We start from the raw sequence: 26,805 nt of genomic DNA on the forward strand, positions 1-26,805 counted from the left end.
AAAATATACACCGTACGTCCTGCATACTTGTAAGCTGACTCATGTTTTTCATCGCTCTCTCCCGGTTTCCTCCCGGGGTCACCATTCTCCCATATTTCTCACGATTTATGGCAAATTTTCACACTTTTTTTCTTTTTCATTATTTCAACGTGTCTCTGGCGCTGTACAGCGTGTATAAGCCCAACTGTTTCCACTCAGATGACAATACAGCAACACCAGATGTCTTTTCCCGGCAGAAGAGTGCTGATCGCGACACAACGCGGTTTGAGCTGCGCTCGCCGCACATCACAGCGTGTAGTGCCTAAAGTTGGGCTTTGCTCAACGTAGAGAGAATGCGTCGTGGTGCGGCACAAGCCATCGGAAATAACGCGTTTCAGAATGCAGTGGTGCCGTTGTCGCGCGGTGTCTGAAAGAACCTTCAGTGAGTGAGAGAAGGAGTGGGAAATGGAGAGTACTACAAGACAGAAATACTACTACAAATTAATGAATGAATGAAAACTGATAAATATTAGTTTATGCCAGAGGGGTGAATTATTCAGTTTTCTTTTCTGAGAATTAAAAGTAAAAGAAGTAAAAAGAAATGCTGTTGCAGTTTACTTATTATTTTGTTATTTTCATCCTGAATGCAGGAAACAAAGTCTCTGAAATCCTCCCTATTTTTGAGGTCTCAAGGTTGGCAAATATGACGTCTTGTGATTTGACTATTGTGTACATCACAATGTCGATGCTGAAACGATATATCGTGCAGCACTACTGTGCATAATAATAACATCTCCTTGTTGATTATTATTGGTGAATCCTATCAGTGTGATTAGAAAACTAATGTCATCAGGAATCCCAGACACTCCCAACCAACTACAAGGCATAGATCTGAACATAAATTCTCTCCCATGATCAAACATTCAAACATCTACTGCAAACACGTCAGCAGTAGATAATTAGATACAGATAATGTTAATGAAGCACATGGAAGCTCTGAATTGTTTCTACCTTGACGTCTTTGTCCAGTCGGCTCGCGAGAGCCGCGCTGTTAGACGAGGGATTGAGAGCAGAGCTGTTCCCCGAGCCGGGGACGGTGAGGATAGCAACTGATCTCAGAGCGTCACCCTCCAAGGACGCAGCGCTGACATTGGGTGGAGTCAGAGACGCAGCGGCGCAGCCCATAGCCACGCCCGCCCGGGTGCAGCACTGGTTGGGGTTGGAGGAAGGCTGCGGGCAAACGGTGAGGTGTGGGAGATAGGGGACAGGTGTCGCAGACTGGATGGGAGTCACAGCTGCTGTGGGCCGGTCCTGACTGTGACACGCAGCTGCAAAATGAGATAGAAAACAATATTACACATTTAAAGCTAGGGGTGGGGGGAAAATCGTTTCATGTGATTCTGAATTGATTCAGCAACTTCCAAAAATTGACCATTTCTTCAGACATTTTGGGATTCGGGAACAAATCAGAGACTGTATCTTTAAATGCTCAAATTTTCATAGAGTTTTGAATTGATTTTGAATCAAATCATGACCCCAAGGATCAAAATCGAGTTGTAAGATGCAGAAAGATTCACACCCGTCTTTAAAACCCCTTTCATACAACGAGCCCACATCCAGAACCCACGTTCCTCCCGGTAAACGTACCTGTCCTGACGGCGTTGCGAGCCTGATTCACAGTCATCTGGGAGCTGACGTGCAGAGGGACCTTTGGCTGTTGACCTGTGGCGGTCTGAGCTGCTGTTGCCACGGCTGCAGGTTGGGAGTTGGCAGGTGGAGCGCCGGAGCTCACGGTGAGGGGTTTGTTGAAATCGGGACCTGGAACGATGGCCCCGAGGGCTGCAGACGAGGGGCTGACGATGGTGACCCCTCTGCCCGCCTGAGTGCACAGACTCATGGGCACTTTGGGCTGCGTGCTCCCTGACGCGGTCCTGGAGGGCGAGGACAGAAAGATGGGTCTCAGACAATAAAACAGTCTGAGGTAGAACATCAGACCGACAGGATGGTTTTATACCTCATAAACTGTTTTCGGTTTTCAGGTGACCCTTCTAAAGTGTAATCACAGTAGTTTTTAATTTATTAATTTTTTATTAATATGTTTTTGTGTTCTTCTTCTGAAACTGTTGCACAAGTTGAAACAGTGAGAGATCACACGTATCTATTTAAAGGGACGTTGTGTAGCTTTTGGTGGCATCTAGTGGTGCGCTTGAGATTGCAACGAACTGAGTACCTCTCCGTTCACTCCTCCCTTTCCTAGGCTGCAGAAAGTTAAACCGTGGTAACGCCGTTGTCCTCGCTCAGAGGTCATCCATACCATAATAACACTACTTTAGGAACAACTGAGGTCAGACGGCAGCTGGCGGTACCACGGTTTAGCACTCTGCGGCTCACGTTACCGCAGTTTCACAAGCGTGTCCGAGAACTACGGTGGCCTCCAGCTAACGTAAAAACGTGAAAGACTCTCTCCAGTGTTTGGTTTGTGGCGGACTCCGTGAAGACGACCCGCTCCTTATGGAGCTATAAACGGCTCATTCTAAGCTAACGAAAACACAACGATTCTTAGTTTCAGGTGATTATACAAAATCCAAAATGTTACACACTGTCCCTTTAAACACAACCTGCTGATAGACACTGAAAGCTGAAATCAAGAAAATAACTTTTAACAACATGTTGCTATAAAAGGAATTTGCATTGCAACCAACAGCGATGCTTACAGTAACAGGAATTATTTGCAAAGTTGGAACATTTCTTTGGTCAAATAGCTTATATAAAATATAAATAAAATAAAATGTTTACAGTTAAGATAAGCGAGGGACTATAAGCGAGTCTTCAGAAGTTTTAAAAAAGGTTTTAATTGAATTGGATGATTTAAGAGGTAAATAAGAAGTAAACTATTCCAATGTTTGGAGACAAACGCACGGCCTCCCTTCATTTTATTTCAAGCACCAGCCGCCCTTTCACATATGTTTTCTCCAGAACTAAATACTTTCTGGTAATCAATAGTTAAACCCTTTTCAGATACTTTGGAAGTATCCAGAGAACCTTCTGCTACGACTGCAGTATCTGAAGTAGCTCCACAAGATATACATCATATGATCTCTTTTATCCAGACGATTTATACTGTTTAAATGAAAGGAACAATTTCCTCCAACCTTTAAGCTGTGGATTAAAGACCTTATACATCATTTAAAATTGGAGAAAATGTGCTCTTCTACAAGAGGCTCAGGAATTTTATGCTATATGGCAACCATTTTTCACCTAAACAGAACAAAAATGGACGCCACTGATATTTTATTTATTTATTTTACATGGTTTACTTATTAATTATTAAATATTATTTATTTGTAAATTCTTTTGAATTTTATTTTATATTTTTTTCTTACCACGTATTATTTATATTTATCTTCTTTTATTATTCTTTTTAAATCTTTTTATTCAATAGATTTGTTTGTGTCTTACTTACGATTTTTTGTCACACTGAATTGAAGTGATTGGAATATATTCAGTTTGATTACTAAACGATACAAATGTCCCCACTGTGGGACTAATAAAGAAATATCTTATCTTATCTTACAGGAATGCTATAAAAGGGATGGGGCCCTGCTGGGGCAGAAACATGAGGGACAATACAACTCTATCTGTGATTTACTGCATTTTATACGACTTTAAATATCAATAAAAAGACCTTGAGTAAAAAATATGTACTCAGAGACTTCACCATGTAGAGCCGGATAGGTGATAAGTTATCTTAAAAATCACAACCAGATGGAGTTATTAACGTTTGGCTATGCATCACAGATGTGAAACCAGACATGTGTACGTGTGACTTGAGTGTAATAAATGACTGACCTGCTGACTGGGCTCATGTAGTTCCCAGGGAAGACTCCGATCTTGCCGGTGTGCATGGAGGTGCCCTTGAACCAGCCGTCCTGACAGCGTTCCAGCACCAGAAACATCTCTCCCTTCCTCAGCTCCAGCTCGTCCTCCTTACGGGGAATGTAGGGGAACATGGCCACGTAGCTGGAGAACAGACAGGAAGCAAAAGATAAGGAATTTAACCACAACAACTATGGAGCTAACAGTTTGTACAGCATGTCATTTGTTCTGGATTTTCTAGCTGTTCATGTGTCATCATCTCCTCTGAGTCCTGCTCTGAACCAGAGAAAATCGGCACTGGAGGACAAAACAATTTGCGGGTCAGGGCAGCCAAAGAAGATGGGGAGTCTCAGCTGGGATGTTTTCAGTCTGATTTCAATGTTGTCAGTGGGGGAAAGGGAACATAAATGCCTCAGGGTCTGACATGCATGCACAGGCAGATGACGGCAGCGCGGGTGGATCTAATTCTTATCAGGTGTACGCTGTCTTGGGAGGAGTAATGAGGGTAAAAGGTGAGGGGGTCAAAAGTCAGTGGGGAATCTCCAATGACACCCAGGAGACCGTCATCCACAGGTTGTGAACCCGTCACCTGTGCACATGCTCACAGCCTCACACTGACAGCTGAGGCGGGAGGTGGGGGGGGGGGGCTGAGCTTTTCAGCGTTTCCATTAAGGCCCCGGGCCGTCGCTGCACAAACCGCTTCTGACATTTCACTGCACATTTAAGGAAGACTGCATATTTTTGTGTGGGACTGTTTTTATAACTCACACTGTGGGTCTTTGTCTCCCACTTTGGTCGCTTATGCTGGGGGAGGGTCTCTGTCCGGCAGCCAACGAGTACGCCGCTCCGTCGACGGAGGACTGAGGGGGAGGAGGTGGGGGCGGCGGGAGAGCATCCTGTTAAGAGAGGAGCAGAAAATCATATTTTAGTAGTTAGATAATTACGACCCCATCATTTTATTTCCTCTCAGTGTGACGCAGAAAGACAAAAAACAAGCAACATGAGTCTAAAATACACAGCGTATGTTACGTAAGAGGAGAAACCAGTTTTGTTTATGTGTAACAAAAGAAGGGAAAAGAGAATGAGAGATCATCTGTCATCTGGGATATTCCCTTCGGTTTGCCGACACACTCGGGGAGAGTCTGGTTTGGCAGACGCCGTAGCCGCCTTGTCCCTGACTTCCCCCTTCGCAATCTTCTATTCTGCTTGTTTGTTTGTTGCTAGGAGACCACATAGCTGGATGTTAAATCCATTGCAGTATTTAATTGGGACCATATGAAATGAAAAAAGAAAAAAATACGTCTTGTCGGCGACACTTCAGAGCAAACCCTTAAAAACGGAGCATGAGTGGATTCATCTTGACTCACTTGTTTTCCCTTGTTCAGACTTTTGACTCGAGGCTAATGAGCCATGAAAAAAAAATGTTTTGTGTGCTACTAGATTACAGGATTAAGTTGCAGACCTGCTATGTCAACATAAAGCACATGAAAACATCATAACTAGGGCTGTCAGAGTTAATGCGATAATAACGCATTAACGCAACTTGCAATTTTAACCTCTTAAAAATCAGACGGGCCGCCGTCGAGCCCAGCCACTATTCAATCTTTTGGAGGTTGTAGCGGGCTCAGCTTTAAAGCTGGAGTGAAGATAATGGCATCATGTGAAACTAGAAAAAATCTGATGAATCCATTGTTACCAACCATGTCGTGAAGAAGCCTAAATAACGCTCCAAATTTACGCTAAATTTCAGCGAAAAAAAACTGTCATGGCCATTTTCAAAAGGGGTCTCTTGACCTCTAACCTCCAGATATGTGAATGTAAATGGGTTCTATGGGTACCCACGAGTCTCCCCTTTACAGACATGCCCACTTTATGATAATCACATGCAGTTTGGGGGCAAGTCATAGTCAAGTCAGCACACTGACACACTGACAGCTGTTGTTGCCTGTCGGGCTGCAGTTTGCCATGTTATGATTTGAGCATATTGTTTTATGCTAAATGCAGTACCTGTGAGGGTTTCTGGACAATATCTGTCATTGTTTTGTGTTGTTAATTGATTTACAATAATAAATATATACATACATTTGCATAAAGCAGCATATTTGCCCACTCCCATGTTGATAAGAGTATTAAATACTTGACAAATCTCCCTTTAAGGTACATTTTGAACAGATAAAAAATGTGCGATTAATCACGATTAACTATTTTAATTGAGTCACAGCCTAAATAAAAACAACATAACACATGTTTAGAAGCCCTTTAATGAGTGCTCAGTGTGTCAGAAAGATGGAGAAGATGACTCCTTTACCTCGGAGAGCAAGAAGAATCCTCCCAAAGCTCAAACGTTGCCAGCGCTGAGCAGCAGAGTAATAGCTTCCATGACACAATGGTGCAGGAGAGAGGCACTCAGACAGCCCTGTGGTATGTGTGTATGTGTATGTGTGTGTGTGTGTGTGTGTGTGTGTGTGTGTGTGTGTGTGTATAAGGCCTGTGTGTACGTGTGAGTGTCGATATGCACTTCGGTTCACTGCTGACGCTTGAGCTGAGATAATTAGGTTGCCTGCAGGCTAGTAGAAATCATCTGTACAAAAACATCATGTAGGGTTCCCAAGTGAAGCGTAGAGCTCAACCTTTTGTGTACACATTCCTGCTCATTCAGAAACTCCACATGCCAGAGCATACACACAGACAGACAGGAAGTGAGCGTGCTGTTTTGTGTGGGCTGAAGGGATTTCTTGACATTTTGTAGTTGTACTGATTTTTTTTTTATTGTTTTGTTAAGAAGTTCATTTCTGCTTAAAAAGTTTCCTCCATGTTTCTGTCTTTATGGAGTTTGTTGACAGATCGTGACATAATAAAGCTTCTTATTCGACATAAAAAAACAGATTAACAGTTTTACAGCCTGAAGTAACGGCTCTATGTTGCTTGTTAGCAGCAGCTGTTGATGGGAAAGTGCCACGAGGCAGATCTTCTCATCTAAACAAGCTCATGTTCTCAAGAGAAAGCAAAAGTTTTGGAGGTAACATTGCAATGTGCGTTCATTAATTCAACCCATAACAGATTATTTTATATTGTATACTTTTGCAGCCGTGCGTACTCCGATTAACGTAACCGGAGGTTGGCCTGTTGGACCGTGCGAACACAGCGTCCCTCTTCCATTCCTTCAACCACCTTCTTGAAAAGGTCGGCGAATATCCAAACGGAGTATGCGGTTAACGTGACCCGTATCAAATTCAGAATATGGTCATATTTGGATAGTGAAATATTAGCGTGCATGTAAACGTAGTCAGTGACACATGCACACACAAATGAGTCAACTGTCTAAATAAAATTGTGAAAACTATTTGTAGAAAAAACTTAATATAATTATGAATGTATTCTTTTGGCTTGATCCATAGTAACATGACATATATTTATTCAATCTGTTTAGCATTCCAGAAAAAAACACATACTAAACTCTGAATCATTTACTCCAATAATGTTTAACTGGCCTGGTGTTTGTAAGATTTATAGACCTGCAGAGGATTCCACCTACCACAGAGATGGACGTGTAGCTCGTATCCGAGGGAAACGTGAAGACTGTTGCCGTAGTAACAGGACTACTAGGGGGCGGGGTCACGATGAGTCCAGTTGTGCAAATGTGTACCTGTCAACAAAAGGGAAATGTGGACAATCAAATATACCATAATGAATACGACGTATAGGACAAGCATCACTCGCACATGAAGAATAAAATGTGCTTAAAGGGATGGTTCGGATGTTTCTCAGTGTGGTTGTATGAGGTACTTCTCCATAGTCTGTGTATTACCTACAGCAGATGGAGTTTGGAGAAAGCATAAAGCATATTTACAGCTACAGAAACCATTCAAATATCAAAATGTTCAGCTCTTTAAGGACGTTCGTAATGACTTTTCCTGTTTCTAACTTATATTTTTTAAAATATTAAACTTAAAAAAAAAACAACACTATAATGTAACTCGATGGAAAGAATCTTCAAATCCTCTTAAACCTACTCCACTTTGAAATGCTACTCCTTCCGCATACTTTCATCTACAGACGCCATTTAAATTTTAAATGGGTTTTGTACTATTAAACTTGTATTCAGCTTTTTGATATCTTTTACAGATTTGCAAATAGAGAAAACACAACCAAATGCAGAAACGTGCTAATTGGCAAGTTAATAATAAGCTGAAACAGCAGATATCTGCAATAATATCTGAATCATAGGATCATGATAAAATAAGACAAAAAACAACTTGTATTTAGCTAATCTTTCAACACCACTGACGGACAGCCGACTTCAATAACTTCAGAAGCCATAAACCTGCCATGTGCATCACTTTGTAGTGTCCCCTGGAAACAGTTTCCTTGTTGTGTGGTGCCTGTTGCAGAGTGTTTCTGTATTTGGTTGTTTTCTCTATTTGCAGCGCGTTGAGCTCTCAGGGCCATTCTGCTTTTTCAAAATGACTTCAACCCTTGTACCTTTGAAGAATACTTATCATCTGTTCCTTTTTGTTCATGTTTAAAATGAAACACCGACTGACAAAGCTCAACCCCTTACATGACGTCATCGGAGACAAACCGGGAAGTTTATTCCTGTTCAGTTCTCAGAGAGAAGAGGAACACTGACAGACAGACAGACAGACAGACAGACAGACAGACAGAGGGTAAGATTAACCGTCATTACAAAGCTGAGATTTACCCTCATTACAAAACTTCAGCTGAAGGAGGACAATTACGGGAGGGAGTAATGAAGTAGTAAAATACTTCAACTGCTACCTGCTGCTGATTGATAAAACGCTTAAAGTCTCAAAGTGAAAAAAGGGAGGCAACGTTCTAGAGATAAACTCTAACTCTAACTTCCTTTTTTAGTCTACTGTGTTTTCAGTTTCACCCAGAGACACAATGGCTTCCAGATTAGAAGAGGATCTTTACTGTCCGGTCTGTCAAGAAATCTTTAGAGATCCCGTTGTTCTGTCGTGTAGCCACAGCTTCTGTAAAGACTGTCTGCAGGGCTGGTGGAGCGACAGACCAGCACACGAGTGTCCAGTTTGTAAGAGAAGATCCTCGAAAGACCCGCCTATTAGCTTCACTTTAAAGAACCTGTGTGAGAGTTTCTTACGAGAGAGAGCTCAGAGCGCTTCGGAGGCTCTCTGCAGTCTGCACTCTGAGAAACTCAAACTCTTCTGTCTGGACCATCAGCAGCCGGTGTGTGTTGTCTGCAGAGATTCAGAAAAACACACCAACCACAGATTCAGACCCATCGACGAAGCCGCAAGACAACACAAGAAGGCACTTCAGGAAACTCTGAAGCCCTTAAAGAGGAAGTTAAAGGTTCTTAATCAAGTTAAAGTGGAGTTTGATAAAAAAGCAGAGCACGTGAAGGTCCATGCTCAACACACAGAGAGGCAGATTAAGGAGCAGTTCAGGAAGCTTCACCAGTTTCTAGAAGAGGAAGAGGAGGCCAGGGTGGCTGCACTGAGGGAGGAAGAGGGGCACAAGATTCAGGTGATGGTGGAGACGTTGGAGGCTCTCTGCAGAGAGATCGCAGCTCTTTCAGACACAGTCAGGTTCACAGAGGACGAGCTGAGAGCTGAAGACCTCTCATTCCTGCTCAACTACAAGGCTGCAGTGGGACGAGTCCAGAAGTACCCCCTGCTGGAGGATCCACAGCTGCCCTCAGGAGCTCTGATAGACGAGGCCAAACACCTGGGCAACCTCGCCTTCAACATCTGGAACAAGATGAAGGACATGGTCTCCTACACTCCTGTGATTCTGGACCCCAACACTGCCGATCCAAGACTCATCCTGTCTGAAGATCTGACCAGTGTGAGACGAGGAGAGAAACAGCTGCTTCCTGATAATCCAGAGAGGGTTAAATACTTCTCCGTCCTGGGCTGTGAGGGCTTTAACTCAGGGACTCACAGCTGGGACGTCGAGGTTGGAAACAGCACAGACTGGTTTGTGGGTGTGTCAGAAGAGTCCGTCCCGAGGAAGGGAGACATACGGGCTGGATTATGGAGGATATGGTTCTCTAATGGTAAATACTCAGCAGGGTCACTACCAGCTCCCAACACTCATCTCGGAGTGATGAAGAAGCTCCAGAGGATCAGAGTGAATCTGGACTGGGACGGAGGACAGCTGTCGTTCTCCAATCCCGATACTAACGCTCTCATACACACCTTCACACACACTTTCACTGAGAGGATGTTTCCATTCATTAGCACTATGGATAAACTGAAGATATTACCACTGAAGGTCAGTGTGACAAGACAACAGGTCTGAGTCTTTAGTTTGAAGGTGGTGATAGAAAAGTATAGAAGAAGATGTGGTGGCAGGCGTGGGTGACTGATGATTATATGTGATTTAAATGTCTACATGAATAAAATACACATTTTAATAATAAGTTTAACCGACTGGTAGTTTTTTGCATTTCTGAATTTCTGGTGCCGACTAGCGAGGGTAGCAACATTTCGACTATTAGTACTTATAGTTTACATGACTTGTATGACGTATGACGTTTGTATTGTATTGTATTAATTATTAGTTAATTACTTTATAGTTCTCACCGATTGTTTTGCACTGAATTTCTGAGTGGTGGATGTAAGAAACACAATTTCGTTTTTATGTGGAGCATAAAAATGACAAATAAAGGAATCTTGAATCTTGACCTGTAAGTGCAACTTTTATTGACTATATGTACTTTATTTGAATATGGAGCAGGAAGAGTAGTTGTTGTCAAGGTAACAACTAATGGGAGAAATGGGGTTAACAAAATAAACTAACAGTATGATACATTTCTCCTGCATTTGTTTTTAGGAATATCACTTTTCATATAAAGCATTTCTTCATTCAGACTTATTAGGGAATTCCTTTCAACTTACAGTTTTGACAGTATTGCAGTTTAGCTTCAAGCTTTTCTGGCAATGTATTTCAGCTCTTACCTCTTTAAGTAAAGCAATTCTGCTTTCAGTTCTACCAGTTTTAAATTAGTAAGCGCAATGCATTTGAGCTTGAAGCTGTTACAGACAATTCATTTCAGATTTCGGTATTTCTTTCAGCAATGCTTTGAAATATATTTCAGCTGTCAGCGTTCACACGCATTTTCTTAAGGAAATGCATTTTTTTAGTTTGTTTGTGTTATTGTGTGACTTTGGTGAATCCGAACTAACCAACACCAAAGTCACACAATTACACAATGGCCCAATCCCAATGTCCCCCCTAAGGCCTTAAGCCCTGAACTCTCGGGGACATGACGGACGTCACCTGGGACAGCACTTTGCGGTGACATATCACGTTACCTTGACAATGCCAATTGTGGGTTATTATTTAATGTTTTTATCGCCTATTATAACGTCTTCCAGGCTCTTGCCTTGCGTGACTAGAGGTTACTGTGAAATTATCAATTTACTTGTTTTTGTCAAACTTCAATACGCAAAATGTAAAGAAATGGTTGATGAATAAACCATAAACTCCTTGTTTACCTTTTTTTTTTTACGCCACGGGGCTTCTAGTGCCATTGAAATTCAATGGCACGGAAGGCTTCCCCTGGTAACCGCGGTAACCCTGTGTTTAACGTCACAGCACTATGAATTGTGGATAATTCCCTCATGCAAAGTCTGCAGAGATGCGGACTTACGGAAAGTGTTCATAAAGGGCTCAAAATGTCTGCGAGAGAGCCCTCAAGGACTTGACGATTTGACAGTGGGACAGTGATAAACCCTCACGGACTTTGCGGGAACGCGCCTCAAAGTCTGTAAGTCTGTGAGCGTGGGCCAAGCTAACTAACCGATCGAGGCAGCGGTAGACCAGCAACTCCCATGTTCTGCAAGGTAAAATTACAGTTTTTGTCAATGGAGTCTGGTGGCTTTGAAGGGAGCAAAGATAACTGCCTCAATTCCCCGTCAGAAAGGGCTGTCTGACAGCGCGGTAAAGTGGTGAAAATATTCTAAATATAGCGTACACTTTTAGGTGTCCTTCTCCAAACTCCATCTACTGTAGGTAATACACTGACTGTGGAGAAGTACCTCATACAGCTACATGTCAAAACACCCGAACTATCCCTTTAAGTAAACGCCACATGCTTGTAATCAGTCTTATTCTGAACAGATTTCAGGAATGAAGCAACAGGAATCCTACATCATCATACGGGAAGATGGCCTGCAGTATTTTAGAGCACAACACATTTCATTTTAAACACATTCTCCCACACTCCTGTCACATTGAATGGTGGTCTGACAATCTAATTGGCCAATGGAAACCAGGTGACCACCCAGCAGCACATTTCATTGGGCATGTTAAAGTGCGACGGCTTCTCCAACCAGTCATCCACGTGAGTCATGGCGGTGTCCTGGTAACAAGGCCATACTGTTGGAGTTGGATACACAATATCTCCCTGTAGCCTGTGGTCTCTCTCTCTCCATGCATGACTGCTCCTGCAGAGCCGCCTCTTAAAGGTGAACCTTTCAGAGAGCAGACCAACCTCACAGTCAATCTTCACTTATCTATTGGGCACCGGGTGTGCCAAAAGGGAAAGAAAAATGTAACTCAGAGGTGACACTGTTAGTGAGAACGGCTGCCTGGAAACAAATAAATAATACTAAAGGTAAAGGGCAGGTATGTACGACGGAGTATTAGGGCCACATTGAGGAAAAGATAAATCTGCGATTTTGAGAATAATGTCATAGGTTTAAGAGAAAAAAGTTGTAATATTATGAGAATAAAGTCAGAAGTTTACGAGAAAAAAAGTCGTAGTATTATGAGAAAAAAGTCGTAATATTATATTGTATTTTATTGTTATTTTAGAGGGTAAATAGTGTGAAATGAGGAACGTGGAGCATCTTGTGAAGTTATACTTTAGTTTAGGTTTCACAAATAACCAAATACTTCATCTTTTGGCACATCAGCACCACATTATCATCAGTATCAGGACCTGGAAAAGATTGTGCAAGAAACTGCGTTTATTCTGAAGAAAGAACCATACAGACCTGATGGAGAAACTGACTCTTTAGTGGAGGAGGAAATTACTTTTATTATCCTAAAATTATGACTTTATTCTCATAAAATTACAACTTTTTTTCTCGTAAAGTAATGACTTTATTTTCTTAATATTCCGACTTTTTCTCGTAAAGCTACGACTTAATTCTTGTAATATTACGACTTTTTTTCTTGAAATAGTATGACTTTAATCTCATTAAATAACAACTTTTTCTCGTAATATTACGTTTTTTCTCGTAAAGTTATGACTTTATTCTTATAATATTACAAAGTTTTTTCTAGAAAAGTTATGACTTTATTCTGAGAATATTATGACTTTTTTTCTCGTAAAGTTCTGACTTTATTCTTGTAATATTACGACTTTTTTTTCTTGAAATAGTATGACTTTATTCTCTTTAAATTACGACTTTTTCTCATAATATTATGACTTTATTCTCGAAATCTCCGATTTGTTTCCCCCCTCAATTTGGCCCTAATACTCCGTTGTAGGTATGCTATGCTAATATAAATACATATATTTCCTTTAGAATTGAGGAAGAATGACATCAGCAGCAGTCATTCCTTCCCTCCCATCCACCAATATACCAGACAAGACGTGTTCATTTCCAAGACGGACTACTCGGCCCCCTGGGCAACTGGGGCTTACCTTTGTTGTTCTTTGTCTGAGTGATGGAAGGAGAGGAGATGAGTAGAGGTGAAGGGGGAGAGAGTCTGTGCATACAGCGCCTGGAGAGTCTCTATTGTGTTTTTATTAAACACGGTGATGTCTAAATCAAACGTATTGTTAGCCCTGTTGTCACTGGGGAGGATCAGTTCACAGGTGCAAATATAATTTCTTTTATTCTAAAAGTATCCTGATAATGATTAGTGGGAAAAGTCTGGAGTCATTAAAAACCTGATTACACCTTCTGCAAGTCTTTGATGATACATAAATCATATCAACATGAAAAGCTTTTGGTTTGAAAAAAAAAAAAGATCCTCAAGATCCACTTTACTGTAGACAGGCACTCTCCTTGTCTCGCTCTCACAAAGAAGCACATAAACACGTCCACTGTAGATGAAAGATTAATGACGGAGCTTAATCGGGAGTTTTGGAAACAGAAAGTCTGCAGTATTCAGACAACACAGAAAGGACATTTGTGAGAAAAAACACTAACAAATAGGCAGAAAATAATGGAAAATCTGAGTTAGCTACAAGCTCTCAGAACCTCGAAGTGGGACAATGATGTAGATGCCGAATATGACAATATGAAATCTGTCTCTGAATATTGGCAAACCATTGGCCCTTAAAAACTGCCTTTATATTGTTGTTGTTTAGATAACAAAGAAAAAAAAACAGCTATTGTGTGAACTTTCCAGACATTAAAAAAAAAAAAAAAAAAAAATATTATTGTTATTATTTTCTTTTTAATTTTCTCCTCTTTTTTAAAAAAAAAAAATAATTGTATTTTTCTTTTTTTTATTTATTATGATTATTATTTTTTCATCTTTTGCTGATAGAAATTGAATTTATTTAAACCAGCTATTGCGTGAACATGCAAGCCAATGTTTAAAATAATAATAACTATTATGATTATTATTATTTTCTTTTTTTCTCTTTTTAAAAAAAAATAATTTTGTATTAATTTTATTTCTTCTTTTATTTATTTTTGAATTTATCATTATTACTTTTTTTTATTCATAAAAAATTGATGTGGGACCAAGGGAAAAAGCCAGTTATTGTGTAACCATGCCAGCCAATGTTTAATATAATAAGAACAATTATTATTATTATTGTTTTCTTTTTTAAACGATTCCTCTTTTCAATTTTTTTTATTAATTTATTATATTATAATAATATTATATTCTTTTTAAATGATCCGTCTTTTTAAATAATATTTTATTAATTTATTATATTATTATTATTTTCTTTTTGTATTCATAGAGATTTTATGTGGGACCAGGGGTGTGAAAAATGAGTAAATACAATAAATTAATTAATCAAAAAAAAATAAGAAGAAGAAGAATGAGATAACAATTTTGAATTCCAGAGATAGACCACCTTCACCTGATGCTTGTTCTCAAACTGGTGGTAACACTTATAGAATCATTAATAAACGGCAAACAATTAATTCATTACTGTTTAATAGTTCTAAATCACCATATAACGGGTAAAACCTATTTGATGAAGTTCATACACCGTTTCCCTAGTAATATTATTAGTTGCACATTTAAGGTGAAGTCATAGAGAGCCTCAGACTCAGATAAATCAGCAGGACACTTGTAAATCTGCGTGTTTGTTGTTCTGACAGTCTCAGCCAATCTCCAGGGGCTGGCAACCATAAAGCAGCTGCGAGTTCCTGTCATGTCGGGATTGGTGTGGAAACCTTGAGGGCTGAGATGGAGTCGTTTTTGCGGGCGAGTGGAGTCACGCATCCATGATTTCAAACGCTTGGATGGAGCAATGGCCTGCTTGGTATGATGTTGGGAAAAAGGAAGTCGGCCTAATTGCTGACAGAAGGAGAGCGGAGCCTTTGAGAACAGCAACAAACATCTTGTGAAAACAAAAAGAGCTGAGGTTGGACTCGGATTTCCAGTTGCATGACTGTGCCTTTTTTTTTTCTCTCTTTTATAGTTTTGCAATTAAATACCGCCAAACAGGATACTGACAAATCAGCTGGGTAAGAGAGTGATCTCATCCAGTACATATGTCTGCTGCATGATTTGAAATTGATTATTCCGAGTTGGTATTCCTGACTTCCGATCTAGATGCGTCCCAGTGCATCTCATCGGGAAAACATGGAGAACTAATGTTTGTATGGCAAGTCTCTGAGCTTCACAAGCATCTACAGAGGACCTAAATCAATTACCACAGCGCTATTAGCGAAGAGAATTAAAAATACAACTTTTATACTAAATGATTTTTAAGATGTTTTATCTAATGTAAAGGCCCAGACACGCCAAGCGGACATCAAAGAACTGGCGGCGACGAAGGCCGACTGTTGTGTCGCCTCACGTCGCCTTTGTATTGGCTGACAAGTTGCACTCGATCACACCGCAAAGACGACAGCCGAGGGCCAGTTAGCTTGTACGTTCTGCGCCTGTGTGAGAGGAAATAACTCTCCACACCAGCACGCGGCGATAGTCTGTATTCATTCAACATGCTGAATTGGCCTTAAAAAACTCCGACACGGGCAGTCTAGAGCCAATGGTCCAGGCCACACTGCAAAAACTAGACCGACAGACGCTCACCGACGGCCCCAAACTGTCCGATGGCCGACCGTCAGTTTGGTATGACAGGACCTTTTGGATAAAGATATGTGTAGACACAAAAATCACAAGAAATATCGAAAATACTCTCCTTTTACACAACTCCACTCCATCTGAACTAACCCTTTAAAACACCAAAGTCATAAACAAACTAGCAGATCGATGCAGCACTAGACCAGCAACTCCCCTGTTCTAGGAGGTAAAATTACTGTTTTTGTGAATGGTGTCTGGTGGCTTTGAAGAGAGCAAAGATAACGCCTTCACTTACCCGTCAGAAAGGGCTGTCTGACCGCCATCTACTGTAGGTAATACACCGACTATGGATAAGTACGTCATACAACCCCACTGAGAAACATACAAACTATATCGAACTTCTAACGGTCTTCTGTGTGTGTCCTCTTGACTTTACTCGTTGGCTTGCTTTCCTCACGTCTGTTTCTCTTCCTGTGCACTGATTCGTTTAAGCTGAACAGCCAATCAGAGTGAATTCTCTCACTGACGAATTCCGCCGCCGATTCAATGCTGAATCAGCCGAAAAATCTCCAACACGGGCAGACTAGAGCTGACAGTGCGGGACACTCCGCAAAAACTAGACTGATAGACGCTCACCGACGGCCCCAAACTGTCCGACGGTTGACATTTTAAGGATCCACGGTAGCTCGCAAAGACTTCTATTAAGCACAAATCAACACAATGGAAATTGCAGCTACAATGTTGTTACAGCACGTTTCACAACACAGACTACATAAAGTAGAAATTGATAAAAAGGTAATTCTGCTTATGGTTCAATCTGTGTGTCGCCATGTTGCTGTGATGTCGGCAAACTCAGGCTAGATGGGTCTTGCCTGAGATTTTGACTTGAATGAATGTTCCATTGCACTTTCCCAGTGTCAGGTCGTTTTTTTTTCCAGAGTTCCTTACGAGTGTAAGGCCTTGGCCACACTGGGAATGTCAGCAATGCTTGGCGGAACCTCTTGCTTTTTATTTCGGCGTCCATGTTTACAGGTTAGAGCAGCCACACTGCACGTGTGAGCAGTGCGGCACTCACGATAGTGAAAATGTTCTTTTGACAGTATATTGACATCATACCAGCTACATTACTACAGTTTCAATGTCTAGATATCTGTAGAATATGTCACAAACGAAGATTTATTTTTAACTCAACACTTCCTGCTTCCGTTTCAAAATAAAAGCCTCCAAGGTTTTTTTTTCTGTGGAGAGAATTCCTTCATTTGTTAACACAAGGCTTTTATTCTGAAATATTTATAGGACAGTGTTGTAGAAAATGTGACATGAAGGGTTCCATGAATGAATATAGTACTGGGTTTTAATTGTGGATTATTACTATCATTTACAAATGAGCAAACACTTCTTCACCTTTTTCTGTCTAATATAAATGTGAATGACATTTATAATGAAGTGAAATGGGCATTAAGAGAGGCAAACTCTATGTAGAAAGAAAGCAGCGCTGCAGCAGAAACGCTGCTGGTGTGGACGCCACACGCGTGAGAGAAACAGCAGTTCAGCGAGGTAGACGTCACACGCTCCTGACCTGCCCAGTCTGGCCCGGGGCGTAATGGATTGCAGCAAAAGCCAACATCCTATAAATGTGTAAATATTTGGTATGTTATGTTTTATATTTGCACTCTTTCTTACTTTGAACTGCAACTGCTTCACAGCTATTTCCCTCTGGATAAATACAGTTCTATCTTATCTTAAATGAACCTTATCTTCTGTTTATAGTCAACACATTGGGTACAACTTCTAAGAAGGGACCTGCAATGCAGCAGCCGCTCTCCTTCACCCCCCCTCCCTTCTTACCTGTGAAGGTGCGCTGCAGGAAAGCCCCCCGCTGATCTCTCCGATTCGGGCAGCTGCCGTGGGGTTGCTGGAGCTGATGAGGACCGGCCCGCTGATCTCCATGGAGTGGCGCTGGGGGGGAGGAGCTAGCATGGGCTTGTGGGACATGGTGAGAGAGGTGAAGGAATGTCGCTTCTTGCTGTTCTTCTTCTCCCCTGCACGCTGGGCGCCGTTGCTCTGGGGCCCCGAGGAGGCCCCCTCACCAGAGTCTCCACTGGAGTCTGACGGCTTGTCCAACTCTATAAGCTGACGAGCTGCCGAGTTGAACTGTGAGAGAGGAAGAGAGGCGGGGGGCAATGAGGAGAGAGGTGGAAATAACAGATAGAGGGGAAGGCGTGATGGAGCCCAGGAGTATTAAAGTGATCATGAAAACTGTCACTCTCTATAATAGAGTTGTCATGGAAGACCTCCATCTTTATCTAGTCAGTAGAGATGGTGAGCAGCAGGATGAGCTGTCAGGTCTTTATATCAGGCTGCGTCCACACTACTACAGCGTTTTCAGGCCCTAAAACGGAGGTGTTTGAAAACGCTGCTTCGCCTGTTTCAATTTTACAACTCCGGGGTTGTGTTTTAGTCTGGACGGACAGAAACAGACACCTTTAAAAATGATGACGCAGACGTCCACGTTCACTTTTTGATTGGGTTCTATGAGTAATGACTAGGGCTGTCAAAGTTAACGCACATTTATTTAACGCATTAACGCAACTTGCGATTTTAAGGTTGTAGTGTGCTCAGTTTTAAAGCTTACATAAAGATTCTGGTATCATATGAAACTAAAAACCTGATAAATCCATCGGTACCAGCCATGTCATACTAGCTTGTCGCGAAGGAGGTTAAATAACGCTCCAAACTTACACTCAATTTTGGAGAGGACAAACTGTCATGGGGTCCCTTGACCTCTGACCTCCAGCGATGTGAGTGAAAATGGGTTGTATGGGTACCCACGAGTCTCCCCTTTACAGACATGCCCACTTTATGATAATCACATGCAGTTTGGGGCAAGTCATAGTCAAGTCAGCACACTGACACACTGACAGCTGTTGTTGCCTGTTGGGCTGCAGTTTGCCATGTTATGATTGGAGCATATTGTTTTATGCTAAATGCGGTACGTGTGAGGGTTTAAAATCTTTTAAAAATCATCATCTGTCATTATTATAAATCTTTATTGACACCACATAAATGTAGTGAAGTAAAAAGTATGATATTTCTCTCTGAAACAGTGAAGTAGAAAATATCATAAAATTAAAACACTCAATAAACTTTAGTAAAAGTAACGAGTTACTGTCCACACTGGGAATAAGAGCCCCATGAAGATCACCATGAAGTCCTCTTGAACGTAATCTTCTTTCCTTACACATCTTGCTAAATGTCCATGATACTTTCTCATCCTTTCGCGATGCTCATATGTTTCATAAAACCACTGAACGTGTCTTTGAAGATTTAGAGCGTCACGGTCTCTCTGAGCTGCACAGATCTCCCTTTAAAAAGCTTTAGGAATAATCCAGACAGAATTAAGTACATCTTTGTCCTTTTTAAAGAGGATTTCATTTTTCACTTAAAAAGCTGTCAATGGCAGTGTGCGTTCTATTGTTATGAATATTATAAACAAGCATCATATCAAGTATCAGAACCTGTATTTTGCACAATGAAGGAGTCTCAGAATAATGTTTCATTCTTAATAAGGTGCGAGATTGAAGCGTTGCAGAGGTGTGTAGAGGTTGGAAGAGGATTTTTTTTCCAAGCTGTGACAGTTTTCTTTATTCCTTTCATATATTCGACCCTTTTTATATTCAGATTTTTATACACTGAGTGAGACTTTTGCAGGAACAGACTATGTCTAAGCTACACATGGTTTTGTTTTTATGCAGTTCTTTGGCAGAATATTTTATTCTCCTCTGGCTAGATAGCATGCAGTCATGTTCAGGGATTCATAAATAAATGCAGTGCCGTTATAAACATATAGAGCATCCCAAAATGTTCTTTTGGTCGTGCACAACTAGTGAATATCTAGGTCATAGCGTTGCCTTAAGAGCTCTTGTTGCCTTTTCAGTTGTTTACATACAATAATCTGCAATCGCTGTTAGAGGTGTTTATAAATGTAATGAGGTTCCTCACCTGGTATTTTGTTCTTAATCCTGCTTGTCTGACTTAATGCCGGGGATGATGAACCTGCACAGGCTGTCTGCTGGATGGGAGTGAAATGCTTTGCTTTTATGTTTTAAGTAGAGGGAGCTGCTCGGGGCAACGTGTGACAGCAAGTGAGCGTACCCTCTGATTAACTGAAACCTTTTTAGTTTTCCTCCTTTGATTTTTACTCAACCTTTGCACGTTGCGGCGCCTGAAAGGGTCACAAAGCCTGCAGATTGAGAGCTGCAGCTCAGACTAAGGCTACAGCCACACCAATACGTTTTATAATGGTGTTTTAAAACAAAAACGATCTCCATCCAGACGAGCGTTTTAGGGCCGTTTCAGAATTAATCTCTGTCCATACCACCACACCTGAAAACGCATGTCACATGACCATTTCCGTTCACTGGGCATGCGCGTAAACAGGAAGCAGCGTGGCTGGTTGTTTGGTTGCAGAAAATACTACGAAGTAGTAGTAAGTAAGATTTTGAATGCAGGACTTTTACTTAACAAAGTATTTTTTTAAATCGTGGTATTAGTACTTTTACCTAAAGCTCCTTAGAAGGAACTTTAATTTTGTGTTGGTTTTTGGCGGTCCCTGTGGACAAAAGCGGTAGTGTTTCCGAGCACCAGCGTCCCTTGAGAAAACGTCTCATTTTACTGCAGCAGGGTCTGACAATCTGTCCCGCTCAGTCCTGGTTCTGGGTCTCTCCCGTGCCTCCCTTCCCTCCAGTGGGCCCAGCAATACAGCCTGGGCCTCCAGCAACGGGGTGACAGTGTTGACTCCCAGCGGAGACCGGCGGAGCAGCGAGGTGAAGCTCTGCTCCGGCATGATTTCATCTTATTTTGCGAAGAGTCCGACCCGGTGACACCGATGACGAGCATTAAGAATAACTATATAGAAATAGCAAATCTTCTCGCTGATGGTCTTATTTAGTTATATAGGTTATATAGATGCATCAGTATTATATTGAGACTGTTTCATAAGTAAAACATCGTAATACTTCTTCCACCGCTGCTTATTCCCCTAATGACTGGTGACATTTTGACATTAAAACAATCCAGTTAATTTTCTTACCTCGACATATGAGATGGGGAAAATTCCAATTTTATCTCCCAGCATTCCCTCTGCCCAGTTCTCATCCACTCTGCGGATCACAGTCAGGATATCATCCTGAAATTAAAGACACAGAGGGGGCGCTGCATGACGAAGAACCTAATTAAGGATGCTGCTAACTAAGAGTGTTTCTCATCCTCCAGGAACAAACACTGAGCAGAAATAATGAGGTAGAGACGATGTTTTATTAAAAGGAACATGCCCGAGAGTAAAAAAACACCGCAGTCTAAGGCATGGTGCTCTGTTAGGAAAACTGCTTAGTCAGCTTGTTTCTGATTTTGCTCATGTGGCATATAAACAACTGATGACAGAATACAAAAACATCAAAAGTATGACCCAAACAGCTGGACAGATATAACAACTAAATAACTGTAGTTGAGCCGTGCCACGCTCTATGAGGCGTTCATTCTATCCAGACTAATTACAGTTGTTCATCAAGAAGTCTGGCTCAGAATCTAAACCATTTCTGCGGGCGTTTTAGCTAACAGCCCTTACGCTCTTTTAACACACACGTAACTTGAGAAAATGAATGCTTAGAAGACAGAGTGTCACTGTAATGAGAGGTATTTTTGTTTTACTATCGTGACCACGTGGCAGAGTGTTGCAGTGCTACGGTGTCTCACCTTGGAGAACGGCAGGCAGTCCTTGTCTGCCTCCTTGTCTTTGAGCTCAAAGTCGTACAGAGCTTTGCACTGAGGCGGCGGCTGCGGCAGCGGCTTAATGACCTGGACAAAGTTGGTGGGGAAGAAGCCGTGGACTCCGCCCATCTCCCCGTGGTACCAGTTCTCGTCCACTTGCCGGCGCAGGATGATAACGTCGCCCTTGATGAACTTGAGGTCTCCTGGTTCCTTGCCATCGTAGTTGTAGAGCGCCTTGGCACAGGGGAGCTGGGGTACACCCTGAAAAACAGAGAGGAAGAAGGGGAGAGGGTTGAGAAATGCACTGTAATGATGATGCCTCAAATAAGGTCTGTGGTTAACACAAGCTGAAGAGATTTTTACGTTTTGTTCTTCGACATAAAATACGTCAGTAAATACAACACAATTTTTAAGCTTTTACGTGTCTTAAAAAAAGGCGGTTGCTAACAAGTAGGTAAATGAGAACCTACTTGTCAAACACACATATACATCATCCCTGCTGCACTGTATTCTGTACTACATGATAATTTGTCATCAGTTTGTAGTGGCTTCACATTGAAAAAGGTACATTTTTTGTTTTTCCTGTTTTGTTGATTATTATTTTATTTTATTTTATTTGTATTTTATTCCATTAGTAGGCTCTAATTTCTTAAAATGCAAATAAAAAAAAGAAAACAAAAAGGGACAAAATTATTTGTAGTTGATATGCAAACTGAATTTGCAGAAATAAAGAGGTTGTTTAAAAGAAGTTTAAAATTTAAATAAATTGCAGTGTTGGAAAGAGAGCTCCAGGAAAAACTCACAAAAAAATAATAATATAAGAATGAATAAAAATAATATTAAAAAAAAATTATAAAAAAAAAAATGAAATATGAAAAAATTAAGTTTCAATTTAAAGAAATAAAACAAAGCTTTGGAAAAAGATTTCTCTTTGTGAAGTTAGTTCAGACTTTGTTGTAGAATTCATACAAAATTAATCACCACCACCACCAATCGAAAGCACATTTTCCAGAGAGGTGCAGAGCGGCGCTGGAGAACAGTGAAATGGAAAATATTCAAGCTGAGGCCCAAAGAGGCACTGACTGTAACAAGCTTGACAACAATCCCATATAAAAGATTTCAAAGCAGTATTCACAGTCAGTCCTGTCACTCCTGAATAAACTAGAAACCAGCTTCTATGGGGAATTAAATGTTTTTGGACGCTACAAACAAAAAGGATACAGAAATGTGTTTTTACAGAGACAGTAAACTGTCCTGTTTGTTCCCGGATAGTGAAAAAGGTCTATGTTTTCACAGTTTTAGTGTGATGAGCCCGGCTGGTTGTGACTAGCTGACTAACGCCTTCAGAGGGCCCGGGGCTCTCTCCTTTTATCTCGCAGAGGACGGTTTTTGTATCTCAGCCTGCTAGCCTGGAGCCCTGAAAGGCCCATTCAGGGAATGACAATCCGGGGAGAGAGGGACAGCGAGTGGGGGGGAGTAGCAGGATAGAGAAGCATCAATGTTCTCCATTCAGGGTGGGTGTCCATGAGGAAGGCTTCAGTCCAAACCAACCCCCCCCCCCCACCATTTATCCCACTGCTGTTGGACATCTTTTGCAGTGATCAGAATCACAAACACTAGACTGGATCTCAGCTCTGGATTCTGCGGAAGTCAACAAGGAATATAGACAGTGATAAGAAGAAGGGGTGAGAGCCAGACAGAGAGGGGTTAAAGCAGAGTTTGGAGCAGGCTCTGCAGTCTTGTTAAAGGCTAATGAACCGTTTAAAGGCTCAGAGGAGAATAAAAGTACAGAATGAGCCGTGATGGTGAGCCAGGGTGACATTACCCTGCTGCAGAGAATCACACAGCCTCAAGCGCAGAGCCAATCGGTCTCTGGCTCTGCTGGTCCAGTCTGTAGGGAGGAGGGGGGGTGCTGCTGCAGCCCCCCCTGCACGCTGCACTGGAACTGGGCCTCCTTTCAGGGGGGAAAACAGGGCTTTTGAGCCCACCCAGGCCTGGCAGGGAGTTTCGTGATGAAAATGCAAATGAAAAGTGGAAGCTCTGCCATTTTTTTGTTGCAAATGACAGAACAGGTTCAAGCTACACACAAAGCCAACAGGATCTAATTACATGGTAAATATGAAATGCTTGTCCCCTGGAGACTGTGGACATCGTAAGCACTTGTTTGTACACCGAGGCCAAGACTTAATAAAACATTTAGTAGTAGCACAGTGTCCAAAGTCAGCATTGTTATGCAATTACTTATGCACATGGTGAAAGTGATTGCACTCATAAAAAAGTGTTAGTAAATAAAGTCTTGCATGTACAAAACACTGTACTAGAAAAATGTGTTCTTTCTATAGAGTGCAGCAGGGATGATGTATTTTTGTTGTTTTTGCATCGTCCTGGGTTTTGGATTATTACAGAAAATAAGCTCTGTAGCAAACACACGTTTATGATACTGACACGTTTTGTACAGCAAGATAATCTCCACAAATGCGTCAATGTGATCGCCAGAAGTAAAAAGCTAACGTTCGGCTATAAACTAACTACACCACGGCTGCATGACTTCATCGCCAGCACCACTTATCTAAACGCGGACCAGTAGTCGGCGTGATGATGTTTAATGTCCCCGACAACTTTGTTTTTAAGTGTGAATGCAATCGCCAGAAGTAAAAAGCTAACGTTAGGCTATAACCAAACTACACCAAGGTCGCATGAATGCTAGTATACACAACGAGGCTGTAATGGAGGAAGAGTCGACGTTTAGTAGTCTCATTTAGAAAAATGATAACTCATTTCCTGGTTTTAGGATTCATTACTGTAGTCATCATCAGAAAAAAGTGTCTAATCATGTGGTGGATGAATAAAATGTCAACAATTCATAATGAATTTGATGTAACACAACATTGCACTAATACTTTATCTTCAGTGCAGCTATAAAACAAAACCTTCCGTCCTTTTGTGAGATAAAGTGCTTTAAATGGAGCTGTTCGTGTTAGTTAGCTCAGTTTTTTTTGGATGACAAACAGGTGACCCCCTCCCCCCAAGTTTCCCCTCAACCCGTATCTTGTGCTTTCATTGGCTGTAGGTCCCCGAAAGGTCAGACATTTAGCCAGCTACGTGATGCATCGGCCAGCCTCTCGGCTCCGAGCTGACGTCAATTTATGTCCGATCTGTGGCTTTTGTCGGGAAGCTCCAAAAACTGTTGGCGAGTGGAATGAAACCGTAAATGAAACCGAAACATAGCGGCATCGTTTTTTCTGTTCGGTCGGCTTAGGTGAAACCCCAGATTTTCATAAATTCCGTGTTTTATAGCCAATTCCATTTTTATCATCAGGTTCTGCGATTCCGTGTGTGTTTTTTGCATCATGGAAGTCCTAAAAGTGAGACTAGAGGGTCAAGATGTCCCTGATTTCTATTAAATTAGCAGTTGAAGTTTTTAGAGTTCTGTGCTGGACAACACTGGACAAACTCACTCCTGACAGGGTAGTATGTTTTGTCCCACACTATTACTGCCAACTTCTCCTGAGCTGGTTTTTGAACTCCCTGTTCTGGCCTCATAAAAGAGGAGTCGTCAGCAGAGGTTCCATGTTTCACTCGGCTTAACGTAGTGAGAGAGAGAGAGAAAATCAAGAGATTGACTATAGGGGCCTCTGCATAGAACTAGGTGGTGTGCAAGACAGAGCAAAACTGGGGATGAGTGATGGCTGTGAGGGTTAATATCCGGTTCGCGTCCATGGAGACGGTGCTGTTGTGTCTGCAGTGGACCTGCATAAAGGAGCACACATCAGTCCTGACCAAACATCCCGTCTGGAGAGGAGAGGGGACAGTGCTTCAGACAGGAATGCACGGGAGAGATCACACCGATGCATCGCTTCAAAAACGCCCCTTGGCAAAGTGCGGAGGGGAAAACAGCTGATGCGCCTGTGGAGCGGGGCTGCGTGCTTAACCGGGCGATCAAATGTGATTAATGGTTGCCTACATGAAACTACCAAGACATGAGATATGAATTCCCCCTTCCCTTTCACATACTTCGTCGCTCTCTCACAGTCCAACAGCTATCTAGCTAGATAGCTAGCCCTACCACATCTACTGACATCAAACAGGAAGGAAGTGGTAAACTAGTAAAGTCCGCTTCTTGCTTGATTTGATTGGCTGCCTGGACCAAGTGTGACATTGACGAACGGTGTGACTACGTGTCTGGCGCGGAAAAGAGAATATTTTAACTTTTGTGTGCATCTAAAAAAAGCACTGGAAAAAACGTGATGTGTGGCATCAGAGAGGAGCGCACGGCAGGCGCACCGTCCCATTGGAAAACAACGGTTTTGCTGGCGAGGCGTTCTTAGCGGCGTGTCTCTAAGAGGTGCTACGATAGGGCGTCACAATTTAAAAAAAAGATCTAATTGCAATTATTTTGACTGATATTGCAATTGCGATATGATTTATTATCGTTTGTTGTTTTCTTAAATCTGTAGAATACGATATGTAGGCCAGGACATCTCTGCAGCGCCACAATATTTAACTTAAAATGGTATGTTGACACTCATTTGCCTTTAACAAATATTGCGATTTCCTCCTCATCCTGCGATTTGAAAATTGAAGTCGGCCCCATTGCCATTTCGATAAAATTTTGATTAATTGTGCAGCCCTATTCTACAACATAAATGCTATAAAAAAAGTCTCATCTCAGGCTGCTAGCAACACAAACATCACGTAAACACACACAGATCTTCCTCGACTTTATGGCTTTTGAACCCTCCGCAGGGCGACAGAACAATACTGCTTTAAAAAGGTGCATGTCAGCAGGAATCTCTGCCACAGAATAAGCTTGGCCCTGAGTTCATTCTCCAACACTAACACGCCACGATAAAAGAAATCAGATGGTCTAAGGAGGGGCTAGCGTGATCTTTTCCTCACTCCACCTCTCCCAATTGTTCTAAACATCTGCGGTGAGAGTTTATGGAAGTAATTATACAGCAG

General features: G+C 41.7%; 2 protein-coding genes across 2 annotated transcripts in view; one reads left to right on the plus strand and one right to left on the minus strand.

Moving 5' to 3' along the window:
* The window catches only part of sh3rf1 (SH3 domain containing ring finger 1), a 64,738-nt gene that overhangs the window by 6,306 nt on the left and 31,627 nt on the right, over positions 1-26,805 (minus strand). Inside the window, exons 3-10 of the mRNA XM_037770079.1 lie at positions 21,829-22,104; positions 21,167-21,262; positions 17,923-18,228; positions 7,391-7,501; positions 4,624-4,751; positions 3,829-3,999; positions 1,627-1,910; positions 991-1,307 (exon numbers count right to left, since the gene is read on the minus strand). Of these exons, the coding sequence (XP_037626007.1) occupies positions 991-1,307; positions 1,627-1,910; positions 3,829-3,999; positions 4,624-4,751; positions 7,391-7,501; positions 17,923-18,228; positions 21,167-21,262; positions 21,829-22,104 (1,689 nt within the window). The remainder of the gene's footprint in view (positions 1-990; positions 1,308-1,626; positions 1,911-3,828; positions 4,000-4,623; positions 4,752-7,390; positions 7,502-17,922; positions 18,229-21,166; positions 21,263-21,828; positions 22,105-26,805) is intronic.
* Positions 7,509-11,345, plus strand: LOC119488425 (nuclear factor 7, ovary-like). Its single transcript, XM_037770080.1, has one exon. The coding sequence runs from the start codon at positions 8,761-8,763 to the stop codon at positions 10,138-10,140; it is 1,380 nt and encodes a 459-aa protein (XP_037626008.1). The 5' UTR covers positions 7,509-8,760; the 3' UTR covers positions 10,141-11,345.

The sequence above is a fragment of the Sebastes umbrosus genome, chromosome 5 (assembly GCF_015220745.1).
Source record: "Sebastes umbrosus isolate fSebUmb1 chromosome 5, fSebUmb1.pri, whole genome shotgun sequence".
Classification (NCBI taxonomy): Eukaryota; Metazoa; Chordata; class Actinopteri; order Perciformes; family Sebastidae; genus Sebastes; species Sebastes umbrosus.